Here is a 14,148-nt window from a genome sequence, read left to right on the forward strand (position 1 = left end):
TTAGAGAACCAGCTATTTTATTTCTATCTCCTTAATTACAGGGCAGCCTACTCCCTTCCAATGTGTGAATATCGTGAACAACATTGATGGTAATTTTTCTTACTATTAAGTATATAATAATGATTCTTATCCGCAGTGTCCAATTTTATGACCCATCCTCTATGTGTCATTAAAAAGGTAACTTTTCCAGTTAAGAAAGGTTAAAATATATCCTCCAAACTAACTGTGAGGCAATTTGTGCAGTGGAGACATTGGCGTGCTCCAGATGCATAGTAAACAGCAAATGGCCTTTTCTAATTATGAAGCATTTGTCTCAGAACATTCCGGCAGTTAGAATTTAGCTTTAGGCTAACATATGCCTTAATAATGTTGGGAAGCAGTTATGGGCTTGATGGAGCCCCACAAGGTCTCTCCCAAGCTTCTGATCCTGTCACACTAAGTATCTGGGTGATCACAGACGAGTCAAGCATCAATAAAGTAGGGGTAGAATACAGCTTCTGGGATTCCTTGAGCATATATTAAAGTACCTTATGATGTGAGCTGGTATTCTTTAATGTTAAAAATGAAGTAGGAGAATAAGCTAATTATTCTTTTTCATATCTTTCTTCCTGTGCCAAGCCCTCAATTTCTAGTCTATTTAGAAAAAGTATGGATCAGCAAACATTTTAAATGAGACTTACCTACTGTCTGAGAATGTTCCCTGAAAAACATTATCTGACTTGAGAAAAATAATTCACTCAGGAATTCTTTTCAGAAATTTCAACTCATGTTCTACTGCAGGGGAAAGGTGTTCAGACACAACTAATATTGAAAACCAGTTCTCTCCTAGTAGAGATTATGACGGTCTGTGGTGATTTGCCAAAGAATTATAAGAATATTTTATTTAGTTGAAATGTTTGACACACACAAAATTCAATTCTGAGTATATTTGATGAATTCTCACTTTGTTCTATTGCAGGGAACAAAATAAATGTGTAAAGAAATGATTATCTGTTATGAGTGTTGTTATTCTACAGCAGCATTAACCAACAGAAATGTTATATAAGCAATATATATGATTTTATATTTTCTGGTGATAACATTAAAAAGTAAAGAGAAGCAAGTATAATGAATTCTACTATTAAACTTTTATTTTACCCAATATACCCAAAATATTATTATTTTAACATGTAATAAATGTAAAATTATTCCTAAGTTATTTTACGTACTTTTTTCATACCATCTTCTAAATCCTGTGTGTAATTTGTGCATCCAATTTCACATTAGCCTTAATCCAAGTTCTCAATAGCCATGTATGGCAGATAGCTATTATATTGGACAGTGCAGATTAAAATGTAACAAGGGCGAAGTTTGGTAAAAGTTTAGCACAGAAGGGTCTGGAAAGGGAAAAAATATTTAAAAGGTACTGTGCTGGTTAATTTTATGTCAATTTGACTGGGCTAAGGGATACCCAGATAGCTGATAAAACGTAATTTCTGGGTGTATCTATCAGAGTGTTTCAGACAAGATCAACATTTGAATCCGCAGACTGAGTAAAACGATCCACTCTCGCTAGTGTGAGCAGGCATTGTTCATTCTGCTGAAGACCTAGTTAGGACAAAAAGGTACAGGAAGGGCAAATTTGATCTCTCTTCTTGACCTCCATAACTGCATAGCCAACTTCTTTCATAAATACCCACTTATATGTCTATATAGCCTGTTGGTTCTGTTTCTCTGGAGAATCTTGACTAAGATTGACTAATAAAACTATCTTTGAGTTGAGTCTTGCAAGCATATGTGGGAGTTTTAGAAGACAAATGGGTGGAAAGTCATTCTAGGTGGAGGACCTATCGTGAACAAAGGCACAGAGTAAAACAAGCTTTCATCTGGAGGAGTAGAGGCAGGCTTGAAGCTGGAGAGGAAGCTGGGGAAAACATGAAGTCTTTGCAAATGCCTATGTCCTGAGTGGTATTGCCTAGGTTTTCTACTAGGGTTTTTACGGCTTTAGGTCTAACGTTTAAGTCTTTAATCCATCTTGAATTTAATTTTTGTACAAGGTGTAAAGAAGGGATCCAGTTTCAGCTTTCTACATATGGTTAGCCAGTTTTCCCAGCACCATTTATTAAATAGGGAATCCTTTCCCCATTTCTTGTTTTTGTCAGGTTTGCCAAAGACCAGATGGTTGTAGATGTGTGGTGTTATTTCTGAGGCCTCTGTTCTGTTCCGTTGGTCTATATCTTTGTTTTGGTACCAGTACCATGCTGTTTTGGTTACTGTAGCCTTGTGGTATAGTTTGAAGTCAGGTAGCATGATGCTTCCAGCTCTGTTCTTTTTGCTTAGGATTGTCTTGGCAATGTGGGCTCTTTTTTGGTTCTATATGAACTTTAAAGTAGTTTTTTTCCAACTCTGTAAAGAAAGTCGTTGATAGCTTGATGGGGATGGCATTGAATCTACATATTCCCTTGGGCAGTATGGCCATTTTCATGATATTGATTCTTCCTATCCATGAGCATGCAATGTTCTTCCATTTGTTTGTGTCCTCTTTTATTTAGTTGAGCAGTGGTTTGTAGTTCTCCTTGAAGAGGTCCTTCCCATCCCTTGTAAGTTGGATTCTTAGGTATTTTATTCTCTTTGTAGCAATTGTGAATGAGTGTTCACTCATGATTTGACTCTCTGTTTGTCTGTTATCGGTTTATACAAATGCTTGTGATTTTTGCACATTGATTTTGTATCCTGAGACTTTGCTGAAGTTGCTTTTCAGCTTAAGGAGATTTTGGGCTGAGATGATGGGGTTTTCTAGATATACAATCATGTCATCTGCAAACAGGGACAGTTTGACTTCCTCTTTTCCTAATTGAATACCCTTTATTTCTTTCTCTTTTCTGATTGCCCTAGTCAGAACTTCCAACACTATGTTTAATGGGAGTGGTGAGAGAGGGCATCCCTGTCTTGTGCCAGTTTTCAAAGGGAATGTTTCCAGTTTTTGCCCTTTCAGTGTGATATTGGCTGTGGGTTTGTCATAAATAGCTCTTATTATTTTGGATACATTCCATCAATACCTAACTTATTGAGAGATTTTAGCACGAAGGGCTGTTGAATTTTGTCAAAGGCCCTTTCTGCCTCTGTTGAGATAATCGTGTGTTTTTTGTCTTTGGTTCTGTTTATATGCTGGATTATATTTATTGATTTGTGTATGTTGAACCAGCCTTGCATCCCAGGGATGAAGCCCACTTGATCATGGTGGATAAACTTTTTGATGTGCTGCTGGATTCGGTTTGCCAGTATTTTATTGAGGATTTTTGCATCTATGTTCATCAGGGAAATTGGTCTAAAATTCTCTTTTTTGGTTGTGTCTCTGCCAGGCTTTGGTATCAGGATGATGCTGGCCTCATAAAATGAGTTAGGGAGGATTCCCTCTTTTTCTACTGATTGGAATAGTTTCAGAAGGAATGGTACCAACTCCTCCTTGTACCTCTGGTAGAATTTGACTGTGAATCCGTCTGGTCCTGGACTTTTTTTGGTTGGTAGGCTGTTAATTATTGCTTCAATTTCAGAACCTGTTATTGGTGTATTCAGGGATTCACCTTCTTCCTGGTTTAGTCTTGGGAGGGTGTCTGTGTCCAGGAATTTATCCATTTCTTCTAAATTTTCTAGTTTATTTGCATAGAGGTGTTTACAGTATTCTCTGATAGTAGTTTGTATTTCTGTGGGATCGGTGGTGATATCCCCTTTATCATTTTTTATTGTGTCCATTTGATTCTTCTCTTTTTTCTTCTTTATTAGTCTTGCTGGTGGTCTATCAATTTTGTTGATCTTTTCAAAAAACCAGCTCCTGGATTTATTGATTTTTTTGAAGTGTTTTTTTTTTTTTTTTTTTTTTGTCTCTATATCCCTCAGTTCTGCTCGGATCTTAGTTATTTCTTGCCTTCTGCTAGCTTTTGAATGTGTTTGCTCTTGCTTCTCTAGTTCTTTTAATTGTGATGTTAGGGTGTCAATTTTAGATCTGTCCTGCTTTTTCCTGTGGGCATTTAGTGCTATAAATTTCCCTCTACACACTGCTTTAAATGTATCCCAGAGATTCGCTCTTTGTTTTCATTGGTTTCAAAGAAAATCTTTATTTCTGCCTCCATTTCGTTATGTACCCAGTAGTCATTCAGGAGCAGGTTGTTCAGTTTCCATGTAGTCGTGCAGTTTTGAGTGAGTTTCTTAATCCTGAGTTCTAGTTTGTTTGCACTGTGGTCCCACAGACAGTTTGCTGTAATTTCTGTTATTTTACATTTGCTGAGGAGTGCTTTACTTCCAACTATGTGATCAATTTTGGAGTAAGTGTGATGTGGTGCTGAGAAGAATGTATATTCTGTTGATTTGGGGTGGAGAGTTCTGTAGATGTCTACTAGGTCTGCTTGGTGCAGAGCTGAGTTCAATTCCTGGATATCCTTGTTAACTTTCTGTCTCATTCATCTATCTAATGTTGACAGTGGGGTGTTAAAGTCTCCCATTATTATTTTTGGGGAGTCTAAGTCTCTTTGTAAATCTCTAAGGACTTGCTTTATGAATCTTGATGCTCCTGTATTTGATGCACATATATATAGGATAGTTAGCTCTTCTTGTTGAATTGATCCCTTTACCATTATGTAATGGCCTTCTTTGTGTCTTTTGATCTTTGTTGGTTTAAAGTCTGTTTAATCAGAGACTAGGATTGCAACCCCTGCCTTTTTTTGTTTTCCATTTGTTTGGTAGATCTTCCTCCATCCCTTTATTTTGAGCCTATGTGTGTCTCTGCATGTGAGATGGGTCTCCTGAATACAGCACACTGATGGGGCTTGACTCTTTATCCAATTTGCCAGTCTGTGTCTTTTAATTGGAGCATTTACCCTATTTACATTTAAGGTTAATATTGTTATGTGTGAATTTGATCCTGTCATTATGATGTTAGGTGGTTATTTTGCTTGTTAGTTGATTCAGTTTCATCCTTGCATCGATGGTCTTTACAATTTGGCATGCTTTTTGCAGTGGCTGGTACCAGTTGTTCCTTACCATGTTTAGTGCTTCCTTCAGGAGCTCTTGTAGGGCAGGCCCGGTGGTGACAAAATCTCTCAGCATTTGCTTGTCTGCAAATGATTTTATTTCTCCTTCACTTATGAAGCTTAGTTCGGCCGGATATTATATTCTGGGTTGAAAATTCTCTTCTTTAAGAATGTTGAATATTGGCCCCCACTCTTTTCTGACTTGTAGGGTTTCTGCTGAAAGATCCACTGTTAGTGATGGGCTTCCCTTGTGGGTAACCCAACCTTCCTCTCTAGCTGCCATTTGCATTTTTTCCTTCATTTCAACCTTGGTGAACCTGACAATTACGTGTCTTGTAGTTGCTCTTCTCGAGGAGTATCTTTGTGGCATTCTCTGTATCTCCTGAATTTGAATGTTGGCCTGACTTGCTAGGTTGAGGAAGTTCTCCTGGATAATATCCTGCAGAGTGTTTTCCAACTTGATTCCATTCTCCCTGTCTCTTTCAGGTACACCAATCAGACATAGATTTGGTCTTTTCACATAGTACCATATTTCTTGGAGGCTTTGTTCATTTCCTTGTACTCTTTTTTCTCTAAACTTCTCTTCTCTCTTTATTTCATTCATTTGATCTTCAATCACTGATACCTTTTCTTCCAGTTGATCAAATCAGCTACTGAAGCTTGTGCATTCATCATGTAGTTCTCGTGCCATGGTTTTCAGCTCCATCAGGTCATTTAAGGATTTCCCTACACTGGTTATTCTAGTTAGCCATACATCTAATCTTTTTTCAAGGTTTTTAGCTTCTTTTCGATGGGTTTGAACTTCCTTCTTCCTAGGAGAAGTTTGATCATCTGAAGCCTTCTTCTCTCAACTTGTCAAAGTCATTCTCCTTCCAGCTTTGTTTTATTGCTGGCGAGGAGCTGCATTCCTTTGAACGGGGAGAGGCACTCTGATTTTTAGAATTTTCAGCTTTGCTGCTCTGTTTTTTTCCCCCTCTTTGTGGTTTTATCTAACTTTGGTCTTTGATGATGGTGACATAAAGATGGGGTTTTGGTGTGGATGTCCTTTCTGTTAGTTAGTTTTCCTTCTAAGAGTCAGGACCCTCAGCTGCAGGTTTGTTGGAGTTTGCTGGAGGTCCACTCCAGACCCTGTTTGCCTGGGTATCAGCAGCAGAGGCTGCAGAACAGCGAATATTGCTCAACAGCAAATGTTGCTGCCTGATCATTCCTCCAGAAGCTTCATCTCAGAGGGGTACCCGGCCATGTGAGGTGTCAATCTGCCCCTAATAGGGGGTGCCTCCCAGTTAGGCTTCTCAGGGGTCAGGGATCCACTTGAGGAGGCATTCTGTCCATTCTCAGATCTCAATCTCTGTGCTGGGAGAACCACTACTCTCTTCAAAGCTGTAAGACAGGGACATTTCAGTCTGCAGAGGTTTCTGCTGCCTTTTGTTTGGCTATGCCCTGCCCCCAGAGGTGGAGTCTACAGAGGCAGGCAGGCCTCCTTGAGCTGCACTGGGCTCCACCCAGTTTGAGCTTCCCAGACACTTTGCTTACCTACTCAAGTCTCAGCAATGGCGGGTGTCCCACCCCCAGCCTTGCTGCTGCCTTGCAGTTTGATCTCAGACTGCTGTGCTAGCAATGAGTTTGGTTCCATGGGCGTGGAACACTCCGAGCCAGGTGTGGGATATAATCTCCTGGTATGCCGTTTTCTAAGACCGTTGGAAAAGCACAGTATTAGGGTGGGAGTGACCCGATTTTCCAGGTGCCGTCTGTCACAGCTTCCCTTAGCTAAGAAAGGGAATTCTGTGACCCCTTGTGCTTCCCAGGTGAGGCAATGCCTCACCGTGCTTTGGCTCATGTTCAGTTGACTCCACCTACTCTCCTGTACCCACTGTCCGACAAGCCCCAGTGAAATGAACCCAGTACCTCAGTTGGAAACGCAGAAATCACCCGTCTTCTGCATCGCTCATGCTGGGAGCTGTAGACTGGAGCTGTTCCTATTTGTCCATCTTGTGAACATCATTTTTATATCCTTATTGGCCATATGCATTTGTCTTCTTGGCCAACTTTGATAAAAGGAAAAAATTTTCCCAAAACATAAAATTTGCTTGGCTGACACTTCATAATATTTGTGACGTTTCATCTTGGCCTCCTAAGATTCCCAAAGCTATCTGAGTGTTAAGATGTTTGTCCTGGACTCACAGCCTGGTACATTTATTTCTAGACTATAGGTATCTGTAGGACCATGTGATTTCAGAATATTTTTAAGATAATTATGCTTTTTTATTACAGCAATGACAATTTTGAAAATATTAGAAAATACTTTGATGATAATAGTTTTGTATTTATAACATAAAAAGTAAAAGAGAATTACAAGCTAATTTTGCTCATTAGAAGTCACTTAGGTTAGTTTATAATGTGCATGGTTCTCACCCCTTAAAATGAGGTAATTTTGCTAATACAATGCTGTCTGCACTTTTGAATAATATGAATGCAGCATTCATTATTCCACTATTTTATTTTCACTTATATGTCTAGGCTAGAAAGATGAATGATAGAGTCAAATTCCCTCTACCTGAGTTTTCCTATCTGTTTGAGATCCTTAACATCTTTCAAATTCATCTATCTCTCTAGTTTCGTTGCCATTACCAGTGTCCACCCACCTGAATAATTCCAAGAGTTGCTAACTAATCTCTGTCTCTGTCTTGGTCTCTATCTCTATCTCTATTTCTGACTCTGTCTCTATTCCTTCATCTTTCTTCCCTGAGTCCTGTCCTCCTCCCCTGCACCATTAGGTACTGCTAGCATAATCTTTCTGAAGTGAATCATTTGCTTTAAAGCCTTCTATGCCCCCCTCCTCACTGGCCTCACGATCAAGTCATAACTCTGCATCAAGGCACACAAGAACCTTTGCCATCTAACAATTGCTGCTTTCCTTATCACTTCTGACTCACCTCTCTACCTCCTAGCATCTAATCATCCCTGGACTACTTGGAGTTTTCTCCAAGGGACACCTTTTCTTCTTTATGTATGTAATGAGTCTCCTCATTTTGGAAAACACTTGTGGTGGTAGTTGTGGTGGTGGTAGGATAACCCCAAAAATATCTAGCAATCCCTGTGGCATACTTGATTCTGGAGCAAGGTCTGTGAGGACACTGTTGAACTCAGTGCTGACACTTCAGTTACTGAACTGTGGGGATCCTAGGAGATATTAGGGGAAAGGCTGGGAAGGGCTGTCAGGGAACTCAAGGAAATGGCTGTTTACTAAATAGTATAAAAGTATTTGGATGTTTTCGCAACTGGCATGCCCCTAGGGACACAGATCAGCTAAGTACTAGCCCTGCCCTTGTCACTCCCACTACCTCTTTCTCTGACCTAATTTTTCCTCCAGGACTTGCTTAGAGCAGGGGCTCTTAATCTTGTGTGTGGGTGTCATGGACCTATTTGTCAGTTTGGTGAAGCATATGGACTCCTCTAAGAGTAATCTTTTTTAAAGACATGAAATAAAATACATAGAATAAGAAAGAAAATCATTTATATTGAAATACAGTAATGACATTTAATGGTGAATTATGATATAATAACTTATTAAAACTAAGATCTAGAGTCAGATCTGGTAAATGCCATAATTTTGAAGTAGTGGTGAATGTAAATTACATTAAGATATCTGCAGCAAATACAGGAGGATATAAAAATAGCCACTGTTTCTATTGGTAACAAATCATACTGTGGTTTGTTGCTCAAATTTCTATAATCATAGGAAGAAATGCTAAATATCAGTTATAGGATAATAAAAATAAAGATGCTCTTTTTTCTCTCTCATGTTCAAGAATCTCTTGAGTTTCATTGACAGATGTTTTGGAGCTCCATGGATGCCAGATTTCTTAGTCAGTTTGGACTATTGTAACAAATACAGATGCTCCTGGACTTGCAATGGGGTTATATCCTAATAATCCCAGTGTGAGCTGAAAATATTGTAACTTGAAAATGCATTTAAACACTCAACCTGCCAAACATCATAGCTTTGGCTAGCCTACCTTAAACATGCACAGAACATTTACATCAGCCTTTTGGGAAAAATCATGTAGCACAAAGCCTATTTTATAATAAAGTGTTGAATATCTCATGTAATATATTGAATACTTTACCGCAGTACAGTTTCTACTGAATGCATATCACTTTTACACCATTGCAAAGTTGAAAATTTTTAAGTGGGACCACCGTAAACCAAGAATCATCTGTACCATAGACTGAATGGCTTAAAAGACAAACATTTATTTCTCACAGTTCTGGAGGCTAGAAGCCCAAAATCAGGGTACCAGAGAGGCTGGCTTCTTGCTGATGCCCCTATTCCTGGTTAGGTCCTCACATGGCCTTTTCTTGGTGCTTGCATGCAGAGAGGGAAATCCTCTTTTTCTAAGGGCACTAATCCCATCATGTGGGCTTTACCCTCATGACGTTATTTAAATCTGGTCTCATCCCAAGGCAACCACCTTCTGATAGCATCATATTGAGGATAGGGCTTCAACATCTGAATTTTGGGAGGACACAAACATTCAGTCCTTAACCCTGGGTGTAGCACTCTAGCTTAAATGATTCTTTTCTACAAAGCCTTCTTTAATCATCTCTTCTCAGCTCCTCCCCACAGAAAGTATGCGTTGCCTTTTCTGTGTATTCACAGCCCCAGAAACTTACCCCATGGTAGCATTTATCTCTTCATTTGTTTTTCTCTTGTACTAGACCAGGAATCAGCAAGTATTTTCTGTAAAGGGCTGGATAGGAAATATTTTAGGCTTTGCAGTACATATGGTCTCTGCTGCAATTACTCAGTTCAGCCAGAGACAATATGTAAATGAATGGGCATGGCCGTGTTCCAGTAAGACTTTCATGGACACAAATTTATTTATGGACACTGAAAATCATTTCATACAATTCTCATGTGTCACGAAATATGCTTCTTTTAAAATTTTTCAACGATTTAAAAATACAAAACCCATTCTTAGCCAGTAGACTGTACAAAAACACCATGGGCCAGATTTGGCATGGATAATAGTTTGTCTACCTCTGTACTAGATCACAAGTTTCTTGAGGGCAGGGACTGTGAGTTTGTTTTCTATCCCTTAGATCTAGTACCAGTGTTTGCCATATTGGTATAAAGTAAATATGAGCGGAATAAATATTTGAATCTCTAAGTGCATTATACTTACATTTGCTTTCCCAATATTCTTCCAGAATTTGAGTTGAACAGCAGATGAATTCCTCAGTAGAAGAACTTAAGCCAAATCCAGATTTGTGGTCTCTTAGTCTAGCACAATTTTATGGCTCCTTCCTCTGTAATCTTGGTGTCCCCCAAGTGAAGGCCAACTGTTCCCTGCATTGAAGTTGTTCTCAGTGTACTTGTGCACTTTGAGGTCTCAGAGTAATGGGAGTTTATTTTCCACTGAGTGGGATGCGGGTGACCTTAACCTGAAAAAATGATATACGTTTCAGCAAAGAATTTTAGATACATACTTGAACAAAAAGGAAAATCACTTCCCAGCACTGTCTCTGCTTTATACCCTTTAGACTTAAATGTTCAACAGTAATCATCATGAAAATCACAGGAATTTTATTTGTGAAATGCTTATTCCCTATAGAGATTAACACATCACTTAAGATCAAAGGTGAATGAAGAGATATGTTTTTGAACGGTCTCTGTAAGTTATAGAAGCAATAGATTTACATTCCAGCAGGCTACTTAAAAAAATGTTCATCACAACTCTAATATAACCATGTTTTTGATAAGTCAAGGTGATTATTAGTCATGCTTGTCCATCTGTAAAAAGCTGACTTGACTAATATGTATGTTGGCCAAAGTTAAATTAAAAAAGGTTTTGGTATCATGCCCAAGGTCATTGACAAATTTGCAATCTCATCAAGCCATGTTTATTATCATGCAAAATACTGAACTACAGTTTTACCTAGAGACATTTTAATAGCCCATGTAAACAGGAACCAAAAAGTAAAATGAAATTATTGAATTCTGTCAGTTTATTTTTTAAAGTCATTTTTCAACACATAGATAATGAAACCTGATACATTCAGTTTAGATATTTTGATGTAGCATCAGATGCTACCTAGGCTTAAATTATTTTGTGGGTTTTTTGCAGGTGAACTTCGTGTACATAAAGTTCGTTAACACATTTGCCTAATGCCTACCAAATGAAATGCTGATTTCTAGTAGGGGAGCAGAGATTGTAAGAGATGAGATAGGGACTTTTCTCTGAAGGAATATACAAATTTATATAAGGAAACATGATACAGACCTAGGAGAGAAGTAACATTAATAACACATGCTAAGCACCAGGGAGAGAAACATAGAAAAAAGCAGCAATTCATAGGCAGGGAGGGACAAGGGTCAATATTTGGGCTTGAGGTGCGAACTCAGATTTAAAATGCTGCAGATAGCTTGGCCACAGTACATATGTGTGTATGTGCATGCACTACCCCCAAACCATGCAGCAACACTGCAGAAATCTCAACCATTTCAGTCTCTTTTCCTGGTAGACTCCTGAGCTCATTTCCAGCTGTGCTCTTGTTTATGTGCTTTCCCCACCCAGTTACCCTTTGCCCACCTCTTTTGTAGCTCAACTCCTACCACTTTTTAAGGTCCCACTTGCTGTTCCAACTCTTAGGAACACTCTCCTGATTTTCCAAGTTCTTTGTGGCTGTATCATCTGGTCTTACTGTTTGTCTCAAGTAAAAGGGTATTGTGGAAAAGAGTCTGGAGGTAGCAGATATATTAGAATCTGACTGAAGGATACCTTCACAACCTTTGTTTTTGATGAAGTGTCATTTGTAAAAAACATTTAGAATGGAGCCATGCACACATAAGTTCCGGCTGCTTTGTTCTATTTCTACTTAAGTGAGCATGTTTTGTTTTTTCTTTAATATAGAAAGAGAGAAGTCATATTCCAGTTTTGCAGCTTAAGTTTTGCAAGAAAAAAATAGGTACAATTCAAAGATAGGGTTTACTCTGGAGTACAATATTCTTCTTATCTTCCTTCTTCCCTGTTCCTTTGTGTGTAACTTCTAGCTCCTCCCCATAAGGCACACACGTGTCCTAATTCCTTTGATAACTTTTTTCTCCTCCTCCACTCCCAAATCATGATCCATCACATTCACTGGGCTTAGTCTTGAGAAATGTGAAGCAGAGACAGTGGCACTCTTCTGTCTTTCTATGTTTGGCTCAATTAACTATATCCTGGCCCTATTCAAAGGTCTTCCTCAGACTATATACCCCATGGCTATGATATATGAATTTTTTTTTAGTTCATTTGCTAACTTAAAATATTTTATGTCATGAAAATTTGAAAACATATATAAAAGTAAAGAGAATAACAAATCTCTCATATGCCATCACACCAATATGATAACCAAGATTTTTAATGTGCTCATCTTTTAAAACATAAATTTATCATGATACATTGTTGTGTTACACACTATAACATCTGTCCTTTTCTTAAACTTCTCTTAGTCATATGCTTAATAGATCAAATGGTGAAGCTGTGGGATATTCAGCTTCAACATCTAACTATGCATTGTCAAAGATAGTGGTGCATAAGAGAATAAATTAAAATTCAACAAACATGTCTACTAAAACTACCACATGGCAACTTTGGGCACAGATTTCAATTTGTAAAACGAGCTTTGTGTGGAAATCATTGTGTAACTATTATTTCTATTACATAAATTCTCCCCTAAGCCTGAAAATTGAAATTTTACTTCTACTTTTTGTAATTAAAATATTGTCATATGAGTCATTAACACCGTGCTGGGTAATTACCAGGGTCTATTATTACTTGTGAACCTCTTTTTTCTTCATGCCATTTTCTTCATATATAGCCTTGAATTACAAAATACTTTCTGTGTGTGCTTAGACACTGTCAACCCCCAAGGACATTGAGCAAGGGCAACAGGAATCTTCCTAGTAGACAATAATGCTAATATGGAAAATTATGAACTATATTTTGCCTGTAAACATATTTATGAACTATATTTTGCCTGTAAACACTTTTTAAATGAAATAGGATAGCATTGTGATATTAGCTTTAAATGTTTGTAAAAAGTCAATCATTTTCATGCTTCTCATGAATAGCTCATCTTCTTTGCAGGATGTTGTACACAACTGAAATTCTCTAATTAATTTTTCCCTGTTTGTTTTCCTTTTATTTTTCTCCAGCTCTTGTAAATGTAAAACTCTGGGCCATTGATCGACAATGTTTTCAAACAATAATGATGAGGACAGGACTCATCAAGCATACCGAGTATATGGAATTTTTAAAAAGGTAGGATGCTTTCTTTTCTCTTGTGAGAGTGTTTACTTTCCTTTTAGCCCTATTATCTGAAATGCAGCACCCTGAAGACTTTTTGCCTTTCTCTCAGTCATAATAGTCTACAAATCTGTAGAGATGTAAGACTCTGAACAAGCTTCTTTATATTCCTGGTGCCAGTTTCCATGACGTATGGTTAAGTCAGAACTTCAGAATTTCATGACATGTATTAAGCCATTCTCTCATAGAAGTGAGCATCTCAGAGAAACCAATAAAAATGTGCTTGAACAAAAAAGGATATTGAATACATCTCCAACTATTTATTGGTTAATATATTTATGACACCTCTTCTAAACAGACTCACACTATAAGACTGAGTCATCTCTTGTGTGTGTTTCCATATGAAAGGTCAGATGACTAAGATGAAAAAGTTCCAAGAAATAGCTTATTATCCTTTAATCCTGAGCTTAATTTCCCAAATAAAATTCATTTTATGCTACAGTTCTGAAATATCAAAAGCTTTTCTTCCCTTTATATTATATATTATCATAATAACTCAATATAGGGTGGAAATTGGCATAAAAACCAGCTTTTTATTTCTTAGGAATACATTGATGTTCACTGGAATGAATTTCTTTGTCTCTAAGTTTATTTTATTTTAAAGAAAATATATTATCTTATGATTGAAAAGAATATTGACAATTCTCATGACTTTTTAGAAAGCACTTATTTTTTAAATTACTTTTCTTTTGAAAACAGAGCCATTATTAAATAGTAATATACAAGTTATATGAGCATATAATGAGTGTACTGCTAATTAAGATTTCATTTTTGATAGGTAGAATATTTAA

At 37.6% G+C, this 14,148-nt stretch overlaps 1 protein-coding gene across 2 annotated transcripts in view; it reads left to right on the forward strand.

The window, feature by feature from the left end:
- LOC105481070 (protein kinase cGMP-dependent 1) overlaps positions 1–14,148 on the forward strand; it is a 1,243,906-nt gene that overhangs the window by 738,319 nt on the left and 491,439 nt on the right. For both annotated transcript variants that reach the window (XM_011740360.2, XM_011740371.2), the window contains exon 4: positions 13,207–13,312. In XM_011740360.2, the coding sequence (XP_011738662.1) occupies positions 13,207–13,312 (106 nt within the window). The remainder of the gene's footprint in view (positions 1–13,206; positions 13,313–14,148) is intronic.

The sequence above is a fragment of the Macaca nemestrina genome, chromosome 9 (genome assembly GCF_043159975.1).
Source record: "Macaca nemestrina isolate mMacNem1 chromosome 9, mMacNem.hap1, whole genome shotgun sequence".
Taxonomy (NCBI): domain Eukaryota; kingdom Metazoa; phylum Chordata; class Mammalia; order Primates; family Cercopithecidae; genus Macaca; species Macaca nemestrina.